Below are 22,951 nucleotides of genomic sequence, written 5' to 3'. Positions count from 1 at the left end.
GACTACGCTAATTCAAGTGAAACTTGATCAGCTAAGTTTTAATTTCATAAGCCTGCTTGTTGGAGTGTCCACCAGAGCCACAAACAGTGAACATTACAAAAGCAGTATAAAAGAATGTATTTTAAGCTATGTTGATGTGTGAGGCTGTTTTTCTTTGTTTTCTTCTTAAAAACCAAGATTGCAAATATGATCTGATTCCCACTGTTACGTGCTGGGTAAAGCATCCTTTGGCACTGCTTTTCCTATACTGTTTGCAATATTTTTGTATTTTTGTAGAACAATTTGTAGTGGTCAGGGGCCGCTAAGATTCACACCGTCAAAGATGACGGTGATTTATTTATTTTAATAGCAGAGATCCCAGGAACGTCCCCAGCCTTGGATCGACCCACACACACTCACAACAGAGACAATAAAGCACACTGGGAAAGGCAAACAATTACAAATATAATGACCCGTAATAATTAATGAAAACAGTAATACCACCCCTAACCCCTTCGGCGATATTACATATAAACACAATAAACACAAACACCACACAGCAAAGTCCATATATACCAAACAGGATGAAGACGAAAAGGGACCAAGTTAAGTCCAGCGATCTGTATGTTGAAATGGAGAAGGAAAAATACAGTCCTACCGGTAGTTACTGATGAGGTTGATGGTTGATGGTTGATTCAGGAGCGCTCCACTCTTCCGGAAAACCAAATAATCCAACACAGCTCTCAGTGCACAGGTAGACAGACAATCCAGACCCCAAGAAACGAATACAGTCCAAGACAAAATGATTAGAGTTCCAATAACAGCAGGAGAGACGACAAATAACCGCAACAAACCAAAACAAAACTTTTTTCCTCTTTGCCCTCTGCCCTCCTTTTAACTGCCTGTGGCTACCTTTGACCCCAGCAGGGACTGCTGGGAGATGCAGTTCTTAAGTGGCACTGCTACAAATTTATATTGACCGAGTGAGGTGTCCGTTTTCTTTTACTCGACACTTTCAGTGTAGCAGTTAAAAGTGTTTTATGTCAAATGTGTACTATTAGGTACTAGTTTTGTGTATGTTACACCTTTCTTAAAAAGGCATGCTAAGTTTCGTAACCATAATATTTTAGTACTTCATAATGCTGTTGATCTTTATAAGCACTCCAGGGTCATTGTGAATAAGACAATCCTAAAACATTGGCAGTCTGCCACAGTATTTCAAGGTGAACGTGTAGGCATGACTCTATGATCCAAAACGTGTTGATGGCATCACTGGGAGGTGTTTTAAGTTTTGATCTCTCATGACCATATAAACTAGTTACAGTTGAAGTTCCAATGTACTTTGACAAACCTTTTTCTCATGAACCACTTTTTTTTTTTTTTTTTTGCAACCCTTTCAGAGTAATGGGAAAACCGACTAGATATGATGAAACAATGCATTTCTCCATCACTGACTCATAGATTTTAACATGTATGCAAATTTTATTGCAGATTGCATTTTGTTAGTTTGAGCTACACAGGTTTTCTACTTCACAGGTCTATGGAGCTACTTTTATTTTAAGGTTAATTATTAAGTTTTACCTCATTCTCCAAGGAATGCATGAGTGTGGTACAAGTATTCTAGTTTCCTCTCACATCCCTACCATGTTTGTTTTAGGTTAATATGTTTAAATTAGCATAGAGTTCAGTGCAATTGGGTTTTTGCACAAGTGTACTCTGTAGTGATGTAGCATTTCATCCAGGTCCCTTGTTATCACTTTGCTATATAAATAGGCTTTAGTTTTGTATATTCATTGAAACCAAAGGATTGATCTGCTGTTTATTAAGACGCTTTGGATTCCACTTTTATCAGGGTGCCAATAGTAATTAAATAAGCTTTATGTTTAAGTAATTATCTAATCAACATGAAGTGTCATCATTACTATGGTTTAAAAGAGTCATTTGTTAACTGTTTGAATTTGAAGACTTGCATTAAGTAGCAGTGCACTTGTTCAAAACCATCTGACATACAATATTTTACTGTTTTTAATAAAATAAATAATGCAATCCTCCAAACTGTTTGGATTTAGTGTTCTGTACATTTTAAATGAGAGAGCATTGTGGGGAAGGCTTGAGTTTCACTTTCATCTGACCTGATTAACACAGTTCATTTATGAAAGCACATTAGGCTAACCAGTTTGTTTTTCTTCTATTTCTGCCAGTTAAACAGAAACATCGTTAGTAACAGAGGTGTGTCAAACATGCAATTTTTGAGAGCCAACCATTAGAATTTTGTCTTTGCATGCTTTCTTGTGTGCACCATCATATGAAAAACTGTTGTGGTATAACAGGAGTGCAGTAGATTAACATCTTTAGGAGATTTGGAATTGTTTTAGGTAATAAATTAATTCAGTGCTTTAAGTAATATAATATGCAGTCTATAAGACATCACTTTCCTCCTACACTGAAATTTATAAATTTCACAGTTGAAATCCTTAGAGATCAAGGTTTGTATGCCAAAGTTTGGGTATCTATAATCAAATTCACTGTTTTACTAGATCCTTAAATGAAAGGAATTTAACACTACCTCTGAACTGTACAAACTGAAACATGGCAAGTTTCTGAACATTTTGAACAACTATATATTTGCTAAATTTAGAAGATTTATGTTTAAAAGCTTTTAGTTAGTTGTAAGAACTGTGTGGTATCCTATTTTTAAAGTCTTGATGATGTGTTAAACCAGGGGTAGGCAACGTCGGTCCTGGAGTGCCACAGTATGTGCAGGTTTTTGTTCCAACCCAGTTCCTTAACGAGAACTCAATTATTGCTGATGAAGCACATATTGCTTAAGTGACATTTTAATGCTTCATTTTAGTGGTCTTGCTTGTTAAGGTTCTCCAACCTTAATTGCTTATTTCAATCTTAAACTGCTGCATTCAGTGTTTTAATTGTCTCCTTATTAGCAATAAGATGTAAAAGACAAAGCAGCCAGCAGTTCTCCAGCTAGCTTTTTTCCAATTACATCTGTGTGTGTTCATCATGCACGGTTTGATTTAATAAAACACTTAATAGAAAAATGTGACAGACTGAAAATGATCTGTTTTAGGCTTCAAATCATTTGGATGATATCCTTGGAAAGGAAAAAAATCTACGATATAAAAGCCTTACATTGCACAGACTAACAAGCCATAAAATTAAATAAGGTCTGAGATTGCCAATGATTGGTTTCTAATTAAGCAATTGGGCTGGAATGAAAACCTGTAGCCACTGCGGCTCACCAGGACCGACATTGCCTACCCCTGTTTTACATCTTATTGCTAATAAGGAGCAATTAAAACACTGAATGCAGCAGTTTAAGATTGAAATAAGCAATTAAGGTTGGAGAACCTTAACAAGCGAGACCACTAAAATGAAGCATTAAAATGTCACTTAAGCAATATGTGCTTCATCAGCAATAATTGAGTTCTCGTTAAGGAACTGGGTTGGAACAAAAACCTGCACATACTGTGGCACTCCAGGACCGACGTTGCCTACCCCTGTGTTAAACTATCCAATACACTTTTTCAATCTCCAAAGCACTTTTAAACCTTATAGCATTCATTCTGCTCTTGTTTAGTAACAATTATGAATATCTAGATTAAAAAAAGATATGGATAATTGTTTAATTAATGCACTGTGTATTTATTTTTAATGAGTCAGTAAAGAGAGAGAGAGAATATGATAGCATGCATGTTTTATACTCTTAGTAAACAGCAAGTAACTATAAAGTTGTTACTTTAAATTGTTGAAACTGCTTTCCCACAGTGTTTTTGATGATTGTTCTAAGAATCATTTTATTGTGTATTCTATTTATCAAAATAGCCTCCTTAGTTTCAGTTTCCTTTTTGTTTTTTCCCCTGCAGGTCGGGTTACCTTAAGGCTAAGCAGTTCATGCAGGAGGAAAACTATGATAAAATCATCACTGAATGTACTAAAGAAATAGATTCACATGGGAAGTACACTGCTGAAGCACTATTACTGAGAGCTACTTTTTATCTTTTAATTGGCAATGCCTCAGCTGCTAAGCCGGATCTTGACCAGGTCATCAGTATGGAGGATGCCAATGTCAAGGTGATGATATGCTGGAAATTGTAAATATTTAAATACATATTGGAAAATTTATCTTAAGCCCCCTTTATATTTACACATCAATTTACATTGTAATAGTATGCTTAGTAGAACATTTCACCTGGGTTAGAGGATAGTTCATTCAGGCTAAATCGACTACTGTTGATGCTGTTTAAATTGAGTTAATGAAACGTACAATAGGTTTAACTGTATAATATATAATATATACTGCAGCACTGTGCTCAAAAATTAACTTTCTTATATTGATAGATTTCCCTGATTTGTACATTATCGTTTCTGATGGGTAAGGCCACAACAGCATCATGCCCACAATACCCCCAAAAAATGAATAGTGAAGAATTATTTTATGATGTTGCTTGAAAGTGCTGAAAGAAGGGTGGTGTTTTTGGCATGTTGATCATTAATGCAAATATTATGTGTAAAGGCATCACCTACAGTGAGCATCTGTATCCTGTGACTTGGTCATTTACTTTCATCAAGGCAAGGAAGATATCATCTCTGAATAAACCAGCAGCAAGTCTCCTCACAACAGTGTGGCAGCACAATGCTGACTTTGGAAAGCAGTCATATTTCCAGATATTACTGTAAAAACAATATTTGGGTCAGATATACAGTACTTCTGTGGTCTGAACTAGCAAAGCATGTTGTTTTGTTTTAGCTGAGTGTCACCTGGGAAGATGACATGAAATTTCAATGAGCAGTAAAAGAAAATTTAAGGAAAACAGAGTCCGAATACCATAGGCAAGGCTGGAGTTTAAGCTGCATACCCATGGAGGTGGGTTGTAGGATGTTTTTGGGCAGGTTTTTGTGTAAAGCAGTTACCTTGTTAAACATTACTGGTATGCATGAGCGAAAGGGTATCAAGGAGATCTTGAAGACTAGACAGAGTGCCTCTGAATATTTGTAAGTCGAGAAAAATGATCCATCGGTACTTCGGCCAGCAGTAAGCACAAGATGATAGACTAGTGGGAAGAACTATCTGTGTCCTCGTTGTGCACGCTGAATAACAGGGAGTAGGTAGTGTTATATCTGCTCAAAGGTCTATCGGTATGCTGATGTACACAGTTTATATAGAAAAGTCGGTAGGAGCCAGACTGTCTCCCTTAGTGGCACAAATGGACATATCATTCTTATAAATAACTGTTGGTAATAGGTGAAACTTTATTTGTCCCCAAGAGGATATATGATCTGAACTAACGGTATGTGTATATTAACTAAAGGGAACAGATAAATGCTGGTACAGAGTAATGCACTGCTGGTAAATCACTGACTTTACATCACCTCCTGGTATAAAAATTAATTCTTTCCAAATAAAGTTAAAAATGACATAGATCCTCCAGGAATGATTACTTTAAACCCACCTCCTAGTGTGAAACTAATCCCATCCAAATAGAATTTGCTGCCAGGAGTAGCACAAGTATCTTGCATGCACATATAAGTACATTTAAAAAAACTTGGGAAAGGATTAAATTGCATTAAAGATATAATTTGTATTTTATTTATTTTTATGGTTAGTTTACATATACAAAGAATCAGTGTTTTTAATCCCCACAACTTCATTTTTTTTCAGCTTCGTGCAAATGCTCTTATAAAACGAGGAAGCATGTACATGCAGCAACAGCTACCTGTACTATCTACACAAGATTTCAACTTGGCAGCTGAAATTGACCCTCACAATGCTGATGTTTATCATCACCGAGGCCAGGTGAGTCTGCAGTTTTTCTATACTCAGTAATGTGTGGTGCTTCATGTTCCTTTTCCTTATGTGCATCGTAATTAGTGCAACTGTCTCCAATCTTCCTTAGAAGCTTCTTAAGGTTTGTAGCCACCAGCCAGTATATGAGGTTTGTGTTTCTGTTTAATGATGAGAGTAAATTACTGTACAGAGGCAAGTGGAAAGAGAAGATGTTACACAGCAGCAGGCTTGGCTGTCGACAACACAGAAAATGTCAGATTAGCCTAATCAGAATCTAGAAAATTTTGCCATATTGTGAGCTCACCATTGGCATAACTTTAATCATGGGAGATACTGCAACAGCATAAAGTAATTTGACTCATTATTTTTACGCTTTCAGCCTGAGAAACCTTCCTTGTTGAATATATTTTGTGCTTGCTATGAAGATTATTTTTTCCATCCTACTGTACAACTCAAAAGATTGATTGCATCTTGTGCAAGTTTTCTGGTAAAGCGCCAGATTTCCGATGCTATGACTGTTTTAGGTTAATAAACATATTTACTGCCCATGACACATTTAATTAAAGCAGCAAAAACCACATTGTATACTAGTATCCTCACAATCACTTGCTTTTTTTGCATGTTAGACTTTTTCCTGTTATTTCTATAATATTTCTTGGCTGTTGTATGTAATTTACTAATGCTTAATAGTTTTGAAATGTGACCTTGTGTGTTTTGAATACTGCAAATAAATATATTTTATTATAATATTAATTGCCATATGTATGTGAGCAAAGTAGTCTGTTAATCAGCAGCATGCTGATTTTGGTAAGCCTTTTCAAGAGATTTTTTTGGGCACATTCAAAGTCTTTGCTAGATGTGAAACTTTAGTTGGTTAAGGCTGGGGAAAACCAAAGTGGAGTAGAATGAGTTATTTAAAAAAATAAACAGCGGTGGTCTTGGTTGGAGGAAAGTGGGAGTGAAGAACAAATCATTGGCACTTGATATCACAAGGTAATTATTCCAGATACTTGTTTCAGCACTGAATGTTCTAGCAAGCTACAAAATGGCTTGAGTAGAAAGGTACACAGATTAAATGCACAGGACAGCTGTTCCTTCATTCCCAGTTATTTCAAAATTTCCAGGAGTGATAGCAACAAAAGCTGTTGCAGTGTCTGTCAGATTGTGTATGCAAGCAGATAGAACATGTTGCGCATTTCTTGTAGAGCATGAATGATAAGTAACAATAACTAAAAAACATTCTGATTTGTGTGTAAAACTGTCAGAGAATCAAAATGCACTGTCATGAGTCACATTTTAAGACACTCAAGCCAGCTTTTTCCACATGGTATTTCCCCACATTTGAGAAATTGTTTAGCAGATGAGTCTCAATTTTTAATTGTGCCTTTTGTTAGATATTAAAAAAAAAGGAAAGCATTTTAAATTTGTTCATTGTACAAATGTTTTTTACCTGAAAATATTGGATTCCTCTTTTATTTCAGCCATTGTACTAGTTAAATTTTAATTTGTCACAGCAAAAGCAAGGACCTGAAATACCCTCATTTGATGTATTAATTGAAATGTTAATTGTCATGTTTATATAATGTAGAAGTTATTTTATGTTTTGTAATTTTTGTAATAAACCAAGGTCCAAACTCTTGTCCATGGAATAGTCTAGCCATAAGATTATACATATCTGTAACAAAAACAAGAGTTAAACTCAAAAGTAACTGTCCAGCTTACAGGAAAGCAAAAGGGTCAAAGTAAGAAATTTTAGAGTTTGAACAAAGGATTGTATTGTGGGACCAAAATAAGTATGCAGCTAGGATGCATAAAAGTACTAAGGGGGTGTCTTGTACATCCAACTAAGCACTGTCCACTTGCTCCTCCAGTGAGCTTCTGGAATAGATTCCAGAAATGCTTTTATAGAAACAATAAAGGGCATTGATGGGGTGAAAAATGTCCAAATTGTGCCCAATTAGCCATTTTCCCTCCCCGGTGTCATGTGACTTGTTAGTGTTACAAGGTCTCAGGTGTGAATGGGGAGCAGGTGTGTTAAATTTGGTGTTATCGCTCTCACACTCTCTCATACTGGTTACTGGAAGTTCAACATGGCACCTCATGGCAAAGAACTCTCTGAGGATCTGAAAAAAAAGAATCGTTGCTGTACATAAAGATGGCCTAGGCTATAAGAAGATTGCCAACACCCTGAAACTGAGCTGCAGTATGGTGGCCAAGACCATACAGTGGTTTAAGGCCGGAGTCATACTTCACGCGACGCATGCTGCAGCGGACGCTCCTGCTATGTAAGCGTTGAAGTGTTTATACTTGCACGCGTACTTTACTTAAATCTGGAGGAATCAGCCAGGTGGCAGCGTGAGATATTATCACGGTGAGAACATGTTCGGCTTCTCTGTGTTGTGAATTGCCTAGAACACCCATTAAATTCCGATGACACCTTACCGCAATATCTCTGAAAAGGATGTTTATTGATTAAATTCAGGGATGTGTCCATTCCAGCAAGCACTGAGCACGAGTGAGAAAAATCCCTGGACGATGCCTTGGCTCATCACAAGGTGAATACAAGCACACACATACACTAGCATCATTTTAGCGGCACCAAATCCCCAAATCTGTATATCTTTGCAAGGAAACTGGAGCACACTGAGGAAACCCAGCAGGAAAACTTGTAAACTCCAGGCAGGGAATATCAGCGACGTGACTCCCTGCAAGACAGCAACGCTAACACTCCGCCACTGTGTCACCCCATGTTTGTAATTATAATAAAAATAATTCTTTGCATCTATATAGCGCTTTTCTCACTACTCAAAGCGCTCAGCAATTGCAGGTTAAGGGCCTTGCTGAAGGGCCCAACAGAGCAGAATCCCTTTTGGCATTTACGGGATTTGAACCTGCAACCTTCCGATTGCCAGTGCATATCCCTAGCCTCAGTGCCACCACTCAGTCCTATTAACATTATTCATTATTTAAATGAAATTACTGATTTATGTGTAAAATGTAATATACATACTTCAATGCTTTTCATCATGAAAGTGATATCAAGTATAAATCTAAGGATTCTAAATGTGCAGAGAGTTGGATTATCATACATTTAATGTGCGCGGAATGACTATCTATTGCTGGTGATTCGCTACTGTCAGGAGCAGAGGAAGCCCTAGAAAAAAAGAAGGCACAGTATGTGAGAATTTTAAAACGTATCGTGTCAATACGATCGGGAATATGCAACGCTTGAATATAAAAGCACCATGAATACATCTGTATGTCTGCATTTTGCTTCACCACATCGAACCATTTATCAAATATCGAAGCGCGCACACCGATCTCGTAGGATCCGCAAAGCGACTTTCTGTCACATGTAGATAGTAAACAGAGACTCTGACGTCACATTCAAACTTTTAGCACACTGTGCCCCCCGACTTTTTGCTGATACTGCAACTCGCGCACGTGTTGCGTTAATTTCTGAGGACCGCTCAGAGGACGCAACAAATGAACGCTCAGAACGCGTGGCGGCCATGATGCGAGCGCGTACATGTTCTGAGCGTGAAGTATAAATGAGCCCTAACAAGACAGGTTCCACTCAGAACGGGCCTTGCCATGGTTGACGAAAGAAGTTGAGTGCACGTACTCAGCGTCATATCCAGAGGTTGTCTTTTGAAATTAGATGTATGAGTGCTGCCAGCATTGCTGCAGAGGTTGAAGGGGTGGGGGGGGTGGGGGGGTCAGCCTGTCAGTGCTCAGACCATACACCACACACTGCATCAAATTGGTCTACATGGCTGTCGTCCCAGAAGGAAACCTCTTCTAAAGATGATACACAAGAAAGCCCGCAAACAGTTTGCTGAAGACAAGCAGACTACGGACATGGATTACTGGAACCATGTCCTGTGGTCTGTTGAGACCAAGATAAACTTATTTGATTCAGATGGTGTCAAGCGTATGTGGCGGCAACCAGGTGAGGGGTACAAAGACAAGTGTGTCTTGCCTACAGTCAAGCATGGTGGTGGGAGTGTCATGGTTTGGGGCTGCATGAGTGCTGCCGGCACAGGGGAGCTACAGTTCATTGAGGGAACCATGAATGCCAACATGTTCTGTGATATACTGAAGCAGAGCATGATCTCCTCCATTCGGAAACTGGGCCGCAGGGCAGTATTCAAACATAACAACCCCAAACACACCTCCAAAACGACCACTGCCTTGCTAAAGAAACTGAAGGTAAAGGTGCAGGACTGGCCAAGCATGTCTCCAGACCTAAACCCTATTGAGCATCTGTGGGGCATCCTCAAATGGAAGGATCAGCTCCATGATGTTGTCATGGAGGAGTGGAAGAGGATTCCAGTGGCAACCTGTGAAGCTCTAGTGAACTCCATGCCCAAGAGAGTTAAGGCAGTGCTGGAAGATAATGGTGGCCACACAAAATATTGACACTTCGGGCGCAATTTGGAGATTTTTGTTGACAGCAGTTTAGACATTGATGGCTGTGTGTTGAGTTATTTTGAGGGGACAGCAAATTTACACTGTTACACAAGCTGTACACTGACTACTTTACATTGTATCAAAGTGTCATATCTTCAGTGTTGTCCCATGAAAAGATATAATAAAATATTTAGAAAAATGTGAGGGGTGTATTCACTTTTGTGAGATACAGTATCTAGCATGAGCTGCTCTACACTGGGCTGACCAAGACCTCACAAAGACTAATAACTTGGCCCCTCTGAAGCTTATTGTTACAACTGATAAATATTTTCATGATCACCTTGATTATGCCCCTGTCCAGTTGTTCAGACTGCCTTTGAATTTCGCAGTGGTATTGTATATAGGTAGCCGAAGATAGCTTAATTTTTGTTTTGCATATTTCCATTTCAGATACACTCTATTTTTAAAGTTGCTATTTTGTTCTCATTTTTTTACAGCTCAGAATCCTGTTGGATCAGGTAGAAGAAGCAGTTAGTGATTTTGACAAATGCATTCAGTTAAGGCCAGACTCAGCTTTAGCACAAGCACAAAAGTGCTTTGCTCTGGTAAGTCTTCTTTTCATTATATTTTTTTGGGGGTTTTCAAATGTTAGAAAGATAATTTTACAATTCTAAAAAACAAAAAATATGTTGATACGTATCCATAAATATTCTGTGTTGTCATAAGATGAAGCATCACAGATAAACCTGCTTTCAAGTTTGTTTGACATTTCAGAAAAAAAATTAATTGAAAACCCCAAAACAAATGAAAATTTAAAGTCTGTTTTTTTCCTTTTTTTTCCAGTATCGTCAGGCATATAATGGAAATAATCTTTCTCAAGTTCAGTCTGCCATGACTGGCTTTGAAGATGTCATTAAAAGGTTCCCAAAATGTGCTGAAGGCTATGCGCTTTATGCACAGGTGAGTGTTCAGATTTTTATTTTTATAATGGAATTTCTTATAGAGAGAACAGGCTTGATTTTACTGTATAATTTCCAGTATTTTATAATGTCAATCGTGTAAGTTGAATGCGGAAAACTCACACTATTGGTTCAAGAGATTATGATATGCTAACGCCCACCTGAGAGAGTAACCACGGAGCACACTGCCTTTTTTTCTGTGTATTGTGCCTGCTTGACCACACAGTAATACCTGATCTATTCTGAAGCGACATTTGCACTGTTTTGTGTTTTTAGTATCACACACCCTCATACACCTGTATCGTAAGAGCATCCCTTATCTACGATGGAGCATTCAATCAGAAGAAAATATGAGCTGGTTTTAAATTAAAAGTCGTTGAAGTGGCAAAAGAAATTGATAACTGTGCTGCTGCAATAAAATTCGATGTGTCTGAGAAACTGATGTGAGATTGGAGGAAGGAAGAAGATGTTAAAAAAAAAAAAATTAAGTGTCACATTTTTGAACGGGCGTATAAGTCGGGGTCTAATTTTATGATCAATTTTTCGGGTTTCAAGACCCAACTTATGCGCGAGTATATGGTAATCACTTTGAGGTATGCTAGAGAAAATGAGGAAATAATACAGGAAAATGCAAGCAAGTTTGAAAATAAATTTAGAGCATTTGATGCTCAGCTTGAACAATAGGCTTCCGCCGCTGACAAAAAAGCAATGGCTACAAAATCTGAATACAAAGTGCTTGGAGGTAGACTCGCTGTGCTGGAAGATAGATATAGAAGAAGGAATATCAGAATCAAAGGTCTCCCTGAAAACCGTGAAAGCCCAAACCCAGTGAAACTTACCGCTGAAGTATTATCTCAAATAATTGGAGAGGACTTCAAGTAGGATTTTGCCGCATACGTGGCTCTAACACCTCAAAACCTTGAAGCCTCATTGTACGTTTCAACAAATTAGAATCTAAACTAAATCTGATGTCACTTCTCAGACTGAAACAAGATTATTTTTTAAAATAACCACATTCGCATTCGATTTTTCACCTTAAACAGCTGTTGAACATGCCACATTTTAGGTTTAGGTTTCTTTATTTAGTCATGTTTACACAGGAAAACATGAAATTTGCCTTCTCAGTTGCTTCTAATAACAGGTAACAGACAGAATGAAATAAAACAGACAAATAGAAATAAGAAAGGTTAAGATAAGGCAGTTAGATAAAACATAATTATACCAAAAAAAAAAAAAAGGTAACAAGATATATATCAAAACCTTAAACATTATCTCCGATATTTCTTATTGAAAAGTCGTATGGCACTAGGAAGAAAGGAGTTTCCGGAGTGATTTGTGTGGGTTTTCAAAGCAACTATCCTTCCTGATTTACTGAAGTTTAGTTCTACATGTAATGGATGTCTGTCATCAGTTGAGATGATTTCCAGTTTCTTTAGCATTGCCCTCTGACACACACTAGTCAAATCATCTACATCAGCCCCAATAACTTTAGCTGCATACTTCGGAAACTGCTGGAGCTTTTTTGAGTTTTGGTTTGTCAGACTATTAAACCAGGCAATGAAACTGAAAGTGATCACGGACTGGATCATACTACGATAGAAGGACAACATGAGGTCCTTGTCTACTTTAAATAGTTTGAGTTTATAGAGGAGAAATAAGCGCTGGTTGCATTTAGAAAATAATTTTTTTTGTATTTGTATTCCAGTTAAGATTGTTATCTAGGTAAGTTCCTAAGTATTTATATTCATTCACTATTTCTACCTCCTCTCCCAGAACTACAATAGGTGAACATACAGATTTCTGTCTCTTAAAATCAAATATAATTTCTTTGGTCTTTTTTACATTCGGAGTGAGAGAGTTTTTATTGCACCAGTTTACCATACAGTCCACTTGATTTAGATAGTGGCTTTCATCCTCCCCAGATATGCATCCTATAATCATGGTGTCATCCTCATACTTAATAATGGAGCAGTGGTCATTGTTCTGTCTCAGGTCACTTGTGTACAGAGTAAACAGTAATGGTGATAAGACACCCCCCTGTGGACTTCCTGTGTTTGAATGAATGGCTATTGAAAAAGTGTCCTGAACTTTAACTGTCTGTGAACGATTTAAAAGAACGTTCTGAATCCATAGTGTGATAAATGGGTTTACATTCATACTGTTTCATTTCCCAATCAGTATATGAGGCTGTATAGTATTGAACGCTGAAGAAAAATCCAAAAATAGTGCTCTGACATATGAACCAGGCTGATGAAGAAAGGTATAGATTTGATGTAAGATAACAAGCAGAGCATCTTCCACACTTCTGTTTGCACAATAAGCAAATTGATTGTTGTCTTGAAAAGACTTTGTCTCTGTCATTAAAATGTTTTTCACCAAGTGTTCAAAGCATTTCTTTGGAATAGATGTAAGTGCCACTGGTCTGTAGTCATTTAAACAGCTTGGCCTAGAACCCTTAGATACAGGGGTAATGATTGATTGTTTCCACAGATTAGGTACAATACCACAGGTCAGAGACCAGTTAAAAAGTAAATGAAAAACTGGGGAGAGCTGCTTAGAGCAAGACTTTAAGAGCCGACCTGATATGCCGTCTGGTCCCATTGCACTGTTTGTTTTGGCCTGCCGCAAGCCTTTTTCCACTTCAGTTAAACTGAACCCAATCACAGCAGAATACCTGGTGTTATTATAAAGCATTTCCTTTATTTCTGTATTTTGGGTGCTGAAATCACCTGAAATGCTGAACTTTTGCAGCATTAAACAACACTTACAGAAAGCTGAAGTCACATACAGCCTCTTTTATCCTGCTAAATTGAGAGTGGATATTCAAGGCAAGTTCTACATATTTAGTTCTCTGGATAAAGCCGAAGAAGACACTTTTTGAAATACGATCGTGAGTCGTATCGTGTCCTTGCAAGGCAAAGAAGATTTTTCTCCAGCAATTTGGCCTATCTGCAATGAAACTTTTGCCGTATTTATACATTGTTTCCTTCCCTGCTTCTTTAACGTTTTAATTACGATTATAATTATACTTGCATGTGTGTGTGTGTGTGTGTATATATATATATATATTACAGTGGGGCAAAAAAGTATTTAGTCAGCCACCAATTGTGCAAGTTCTCCCACTTAAAAAGATGTTTGCAAATAATTTGCAAATAAATTCTTCAAACATCAGACAATGTGATTTTTCTGGATGTTTTTTTTCTCATTTTGTCTCTCATAGTTGAGGTATACCTATGATGAAAATTACAGGCCTCTCTCATCTTTTTAAGTGGGAGAACTTGCACAATTGGTGGCTGACTAAATACTTTTTTGCCCCACTGTAATATATATATATATATATATATATATATATATATATATATATATATATATATACTAGCAAAATACCCGCGCTTCGCAGCGGAGAAGTAGTGTGTTAAAGAGGTTATGAAAAAGTAAAGGAAACATTTTAAAAATAACGTAACATGATTGTCAATGTAATTGTGTTGTCATTGTTATGAGTGTTGCTGTCATATATATATATACATACATATACACATATATACTAGCAAAATACCCGCGCTTCGCAGCGGAGAAGTAGTGTGTTAAAGAGGTTATGTAAACATATATATACATATACATATATACACATATCTACATATACATATATATACATATATATATATATATATATATATATATATATATACACATATCAACATATATATATATACACATACATATACACATATACATAAACACACACATATACATCCATCCATCCATCCATCCTCTTCATATATACATACATACATACATAGTGCGTAATAACACGGGCTGTGATTGTTACATGGGAGGGAGACGACAAATCACAGCTTCCCGCTTTCTAATCGGGCCTGTGATTGGTGCTTTGACTGATGCCTAGATCCCACAGTATGTCCCCTTAGGAGAGGCGTTAGGCAATTGTAATTGAATAGTGGTGCTGCAAGTTTAGCTTTACACCTGTTTTTAAGGCTTATTGACTGAAAGGGGCTTTCATAAAAAAACTTAGGGCTTTGCTACAGGATACACCCTCCACAAGTTAAGGAAGTAAAAATAAAGGTATATATTTCTGTTTTATTTAAACCTTTTAAGTTTGTATGCGGGCGGCATGGTGACGCAGTGAAAGGTGCCAGTTAGGAGACCCGGGTTCGCTTCCCTGCGTGGAGTTTGAATGTTCTCCCCGTGTCTGTCTGGGTTTCCTCCGGGTACTCCGGTTTCCTCCCACAGTCCAAAGACATGCAGGTTAGGTGCATTGGCGATTCTAAATTGTCCCTGGTGTGTGCGCCCTGCGGTGGGCTGGCACATTGCCCGGGGTTTGTTTCCTGCCTTGTGCCCTGTGTTGGCAGGGAGGATAATGGATGGATGGACATCTGTATGCATAGCCCTATTTGCCCGTTTTCGTTTTTTTTCTTTCTTCAGTAATATTTCAGCAAACCCGGAGCTTGTCAGTTCAAATCCTGGTACTGACACCACTGTGTGACCCTGAGGAAGTCACTTCACCTGCCTGTGCTGCAAAAAACAAAAGTAATATAACAAATTGTACCTCAGATGTTGCAAGTTGCTGGAATAAAGGCATAAGTAAAATAGATAAATATGTATTATACACATAGGAACTATTCATTTATTTTCAGTTAAGTCATCTGCAGCAAACCTTTATAAATGAGGGTTTCTCATTTTTAGATAGTGCAAACTGTTTCTTCTTCATTGACGTTTTCTCTTGGAGAGCTTTTTTCATTTCATTGAAAATGAAAGCAGCAGCTGCCAAAATATGTAGCTTTCTTATTAATTTTTCAACATTGTGTAAAATAAATTTATAAAGTAACATAAAAGGTTTAAATACTGGTTATCCTTTTACACTAAAATATTACTAAAGAGATACAAAAAAAGTAAAATGCATATGTTCTTTTTCTTTAAGGAGATTAAATATTACTGAAGAAAGAAAAAAAAAACTAAAACAGCCAAATGGGACTATGCATATGAACTTAAAAGGTTTAAATAAAACAGAAATATATATTTTATTTTTACTTGCTTAACTTGTGGAGGGTGTATCCTGTAGCAAAGCCCTAACTTTTTTCGTGAAAGCCCGTTTCAGTAAATAAGTCTTAAAAACAGGTGTAAAGATATTGACAATAAGCTACGCAAACCCACCAAGACATGGAATCGTTTAAATCAAGTATCATTACATCTTCCTTTCTTAAAGAGAAGTAAGGCAGTACTTATAAGCTTACATATATATATATATATATATATATATATATATATATAGACATACATACATATATATATATGTATATCTATATCTATATATATCTATATCTCTATATGTATATCTATATATAGCAAAATACCCGCGCTTCGCAGCGGAGAAGTAGTGTGTAAAAGAGGTTATGAAAAAAAAAAAGGAAACATTTTAAAAATAACATAACATGATTGTCAATGTAATTGTGTTGTCATTGTTATGAGTTTTGCTGTCATATATATATATATATATAGCAAAATACCCGCGCTTCGCAGTGGCGAAGTACTGCTTTAAAATTTTAAATAATAAACTGAGGGAAATTATACCAATAATTATTTGTTAAGGATCTCTTTGTATACCATGTTGTCAGTTTGTCCCTCCGGTTGTAATATGACCAAGTTGTGCGCTGAGCTTACTCTTGAGCATGCAACGTATACTTGGCCATGTGAAAAGGAAATCAAGAACAGCAAGACCGCGCCAGCTGCGGAGCTCAGCTTGGAGCGAAATGAAGTGAATGAAATGAGGTGAATGGGAGGGGAGATGATCACGTGACTCCAACACCCGCCTTAACTCTCCATCCCTCCACAAACACACAAATACAGTCTCTCGGATCCCAACTCTCCTTTATATATATATATATATATATATATAGATAAATAGCAAAATACCCGCGCTTCGCAGCAGAGAAGTAGTGTGTTAAAGAGGTTATGAAAAAGAAAAGGAAACATTTTAAAAATAACGTAATATGATTGTCAATGTAATTGTGTTGTCAGTTATGAGTGTTGCTGTCTTTTATATATATAATATACACACACACACATATAAACATATATATACATATACATATATACATAGATATACATATCCACATATATATACACATACATACACACACACATATCAACATATATATACATATACATACACACACACACACACATATATATATATATATATATATATATATATATATATATATATATATATGAATGGAAGAGAAGGTCTGTGATACGGTTTGCATATTTGCAGTTGGAGATCCACAAAGGGAGAAAAAACGAATCACGTATCATAAAATAGTTTTATTCCTGAGCTTTCAACCCCTGTCAGGGGTCTTCATCAGAGGATAATGCTTAGACTTACAAGAATCAAAGGCAATATATAGCAACACATTCAGTGGGGGGTGGGTGGAGGTGACTAAGTCAGTATGATCAAAGGGGGGGGGGGGGTGTATCGTTTAATTAAAGTGCATATGTCCTTCTTAAGTTGGCATATGCTGGGTTTATGTCCAAGTGTCTGTTGATGGCATTTTCATCTGATAGCCAAGACTCGGCCAACTCTGTGGCGCTTTTTGTACTGGCCTTAAATTTAACTTTTACGTTGTCCCAGTTGAATGTGTGTCCTGTCGATTCAGTATGTGCATATATCAAAGATAGTGCGTCCTTTTATATATATACATATATATATATATATATATATATATATATACACACACACACAGATATATATATACACATACAGATATATACATATATATATATATATATATATATACACACATATATATATATATATACACATACAGATATATACACGCACATATATATATATCTCTGTATGTGTATATATATATATGTGTGTGTGTATATATATATATATATATATATATAATATATATCTGTATATGAATGGAAGAGAATATATATATATATATATCAAAATACCCGCGCTTCGCAGCGGAGAAGTAGTGTGTTATAATATATGTGTATGTGTATATGTATATATATATATGACAGCAACACTTATAACAATGACAACACAATTACATTGGCAATCATGTTACGTTATTTTTAAAATGTTTCCTTTACTTTTTCATAACCTCTTTAACACACTACTTCTCCGCTGCGAAGCGCGGGTATTTTGCTAGTGTATATATATATATATATATATATATATATATATATATATATATACACATACATATACACACATACATGCAGTTTCAATAACATAGAAATCAATATAAACAACATTAACATCATTATCATATGAGAATATTAAGTAATATATAAGAAGCACATTTCATATAAATATAAATTATTAAACAGTAAAATCTTCTTCTGTAATGTGCTACCGTGGCTATTCGTTTGTCTGTCCAGGATTTTAAATCACCTGTAGCTCGCAAACCGTTTCACCTATTGACTTGAAATCTGGTACACATATAGAACGTCACGTCTACTATCCGCTTTATGGGTGATGATTGTATTACTCTTTTTATCCATCCATCCATCCATTTTCCAACCCACTGAATCCGAACACAGGGTCACGGGGGTCTGCTGGAGCCAATCCCAGCCAACACAGGGCACAAGGCAGGAAACAATCCTGGGTTTTTATCTTTATTTTATTTTATTGTAGAATCAACTCCTATCTGCGCACACCAGGGCGGCCGTGGGCGGATGCGTATGGTGTATTCACTCCACGTTATCGTGCATTGCGCTGTCACTGGTATTTTGATAAAAGAATTTGAACAACATATAAGAAGCGTATAAATTATTAAACAGTAAAACATTAACATTTAAGAAGTAAAGTTACATTAAGTACTACTGCAGTGCCTTCGGGTATACCTCATTTTTTGTTTGCTCATTACATGCTTAAATGTATACATTTTTTGGTGCACCTACCCGAGAACACGCGACATATAACCGAGCATGGGAGAAGCATGGATTTTAAACACGCGTTGAGTTCATCTGCTGGTCTCCCTCGTGAAATAACTGGTAATGTTTGACTAAAATCTACAGCGAGTAAAACGACATTACCTCCTTTTTTTTTTTTTACGATCTCTGAGATCTTTTTTCGGTTCAAGGCTTCATAAGCTCTTTTATGTTCTATGGTGTACTTATCCCAAGCCATCATCTTTGAATGTTGCAAGACTTTTGCCTTGTATGTAGATCGGGGTAATTACATTCATTGCATTCCTAGCCTGAATCACAATCTGATTGTATGGGTGGTTACCTGGCACTGTAGGGTTGCTACCCGTCCTTTAAAATACGGAATCGTCCCGTATTTGAGAATGAAATTGCGCGTCCCGTTTTGAATCAATACGGGACGGAATTTGTCCCGTATTTTTTTTATCATTTTTTTTAAAGCAGCGTCTCATGCAAATCATCCCACACGCATTTTATGAAGATGCCTCCTTTCCTACTTTTGATTGGGTAATACTTGACGTCATCGTTAGTTTGATTGGTCTTTTTAACTGTCCAGTGAGGAGGGCGGGTCTTTTAAGTAGAGTCTGCAAACTGTTGGCACTGGGATGTGGCACCCGCTGCAGTATGCGTCCCTTATTTTTTTGTATTAAAAGTGGTAACCCTACCTGGGAGGTAACACTTATGTTTGGTCATGAAGTCGTTTAAAATCAGCCACGTGCCCTCTTTTAATTGTGAGAAGCAGATATATATAGCCAAATTCTCGCGCTTCGTTGCGGCGAAGTACTGCTTTTAATTTTTTAAGAAGAAAGTAAAACCTTTTTAAACGGATCGAAAATATACTAATAACAATTTGTTAAGGATCTGTTTTTTTGTGAACCTCGCTTTTCACAGCTGTCCCGCTACGGCGTGTGTTTCGTTTATTTGACAGTATGTAGATCGTGGTAATTAAATTCATGGTATTCGTTTTCTGAATCACAATCTGACTGTATGGATGGTTACCTGCCAGGTTACGCTTGTGGTTGGTCAGGAAGTCGCCTTACATCCGCCACGTGCCCTCTTTCTGTTCCCAGAAGCTGATCATAGAATGGTTTTAATAGTTTACTTTCAAATCATGCAAAGAGTATGCGACACGTGTTTCTCCTTAATTCTGGGCTCATCAGGCATACACACTCACTGCATCCCCTCTCGAGAATCGAATATCGTCAGCGCCAGAGTTGAAGCCCCTAACGTTGCGGTCAGCAAGTGGGCTAACATCCGCCATGTGCCGTCTTTCAGTTGCGAGAGGCAGATCATAGAATGGTTGAAACTGTTGCCCCTAACGTTGCGCTACGGCGTGTGGTTCGTTTATACCTCGTGTCTTCTCATTAAACTTTTATCTCGCGAATATGTTATTGCAATTCGCTGCGGGAGCGTTTCTATAAACTTAATTTAAACTTACGTTTTACACCGTGCTTTGTTTCCCTTATGAACATGCTTGTATGCTTCACTCGCTCCCTTCTCAATTGTTTAATGAATTTTTTGTTCTTCGCTGTTTGCGGCTCCTCCTTCATTTGTCCCTACTGCATTCACAGTCTTTTCACGTTATTGCAATCCGCAGCGGTAGCGTTTCTATAAACTTAATTTAAACTTACGTTTTACACCGTGCTTTGTTTCCCTTATGAACATGCTTGTATGCTTCACTCGCTCCCTTCTCAATTGTTTAATGAATTTTTTGTTCTTCGCTGTTTGCGGCTCCTCCTTCATTTGTCCCTACTGCGTTCACAGTCTTTTCACGTGATTACGTGGGAGGCGTGATGACATGACACTCAACTCCTCCTCCCACGGCCATCGAGCTGCCGTCCATTACAGTATATTGTGAAAAAAGAGGTTCCAGTTATGACTATTACGTGTTGAATTTCGAAATGAAACCTGCCTAACTTTTGTAAGTAAGCTGTAAGGAATCAGCCTGCCAAATTTCAGCCTTCCACCTACACGGGAAGTTGCAGAATTAGTGATGAGTGAGTCAGTCAGTCAGTCAGTGAGGGCTTTGCCTTTTATTAGTATAGATATACACATCCACATATATATATATATATATATATATATATATATACACACATATCAACATATATATACACACATACATAAACACACACATATACATACACACACACACACATATATATATATATATATACATATACATATATATATACAGTAATCCCTCGCTACTTCGCGGTTCACTTTTCGCGGATTCACGACTTCGCGGATTTTATATGTAAGCATATCCAAATATATAACGTGGATTTTTCACTGCTTCGCGGGTTTCTGCGGACAATGGGTCTTTTTACTTGCTTCTTAAGTTGGTTTGCCCAGTTGATTTCATACAAGAGATGCTATTGGCGGATGGCTGAGAAGCTACCCAATCAGAGCACGCAGTTAAGTTCCTGTGTGCTGCTGATTGGCTCAGTGACAGAGCATTGCATTAACCAGGAAGTCTCATCTCACTCATGCAGCATTAACGTGCTACTGCACAGAAGATGCAAATGATTGCAGAAAAGGTAAAAGTTTTGGATATGTTGAAGGAAGGGAACAGCTACACTGCTGGAGGACACCATTACAGCATAAATGAGTCCACGATTCTTTTTATCTAAAAAGGAGGAAAAGCATATAAGATCTACGGCCGCAGTGTCCTTTAGGCAGGGTGCAAAACGAGTTGCAAGTGGACGTGATAAGGCAGTAGTCTGGATGGAATCTGCTTTAGGAATCTTTGCAACAAGGTCGACGACATCATGACTGCCTACAAGCTGGTACGTGTACTTCGCCATACAGTAAGTGTAAACTTATCTACCGATTTCATATTGCTTAGCAGTCGTCCCTGTTATTAATAGAGTAAATGGTGGGTTGTAAACAATACATGGAGGGTTTAAAAACGTCCAAATACACGTTAAATAATTAAATAAATATGGTGTCTCTACTTCGCGGAAATTCAGTTATCGCGGTCAGCCTTGGAACCTATCTCCCGCGATAAGTGAGGGATTACTGTATATATATATACACACACGGACACATATATATATAAATGTTTACATATCTACACATATACACATCTAGATATATATACACATATATAACACCCCCCCATACTGAATGTGTTGCTATATATTGCCTTTGATTCTTGTAAGTCTAAGCATTATCCTCTGATGAAGACCCCTGATAGGGGTTGAAAGCTCAGGAATAAAATTACTTTATGATACGTGATTCATTTTTTCTCCCTTTGTGGATCTCCAACTGCAAATATATATATATATATATCTAGACATACATACATAGATAGATTGACACATATATATATACATATGTACATATATATATATATATGTAATTGTGTTGTCATTGTTATGAGTGTTGCTGTCATATATATATAGATATATATATATATATATATATATCTATATCAAAATACCCGCGCTTCGCAGCGGAGAAGTAGTGTGTTAAAGAGGTTATGTAAACATATATATATACATATACATATATATACATATCTACATATACAGATATCTACATATAGCAAAATACCCGCGCTTTGCAGCGGAGAAGTAGTGTGTTAAAGAGGTTATGTAACTATATATATACATAAACATATCTACATATACACATATCTACATATACATACGTATATACACATATACACATCCACATAAACATATATATATACATATACAAATTTACATATCTACATATATATATAAATATAGACATACATATATACATACATACATATATATACTGTATATATACATATCCACTTATTGTCTCCTGTATTTAGGATATAGCGGGTTGGATAATGGATGGA

General features: G+C 36.9%; 1 protein-coding gene across 1 annotated transcript in view; it reads left to right on the top strand.

Moving 5' to 3' along the window:
* tomm70a (translocase of outer mitochondrial membrane 70 homolog A (S. cerevisiae)) overlaps positions 1–22,951 on the top strand; it is a 93,548-nt gene that overhangs the window by 37,492 nt on the left and 33,105 nt on the right. The window contains exons 6-9 of the mRNA XM_028799842.2: positions 3,861–4,068; positions 5,657–5,791; positions 10,693–10,800; positions 11,039–11,155. Coding sequence (XP_028655675.1) covers positions 3,861–4,068; positions 5,657–5,791; positions 10,693–10,800; positions 11,039–11,155 — 568 coding nt within the window. The remainder of the gene's footprint in view (positions 1–3,860; positions 4,069–5,656; positions 5,792–10,692; positions 10,801–11,038; positions 11,156–22,951) is intronic.

Source organism: Erpetoichthys calabaricus, chromosome 4 (genome assembly GCF_900747795.2).
Source record: "Erpetoichthys calabaricus chromosome 4, fErpCal1.3, whole genome shotgun sequence".
Classification (NCBI taxonomy): domain Eukaryota; kingdom Metazoa; phylum Chordata; class Cladistia; order Polypteriformes; family Polypteridae; genus Erpetoichthys; species Erpetoichthys calabaricus.
The sequence above is the reverse complement of the archived record's forward strand: the minus strand, read 5'-3'. Positions and strand labels throughout refer to the sequence as shown.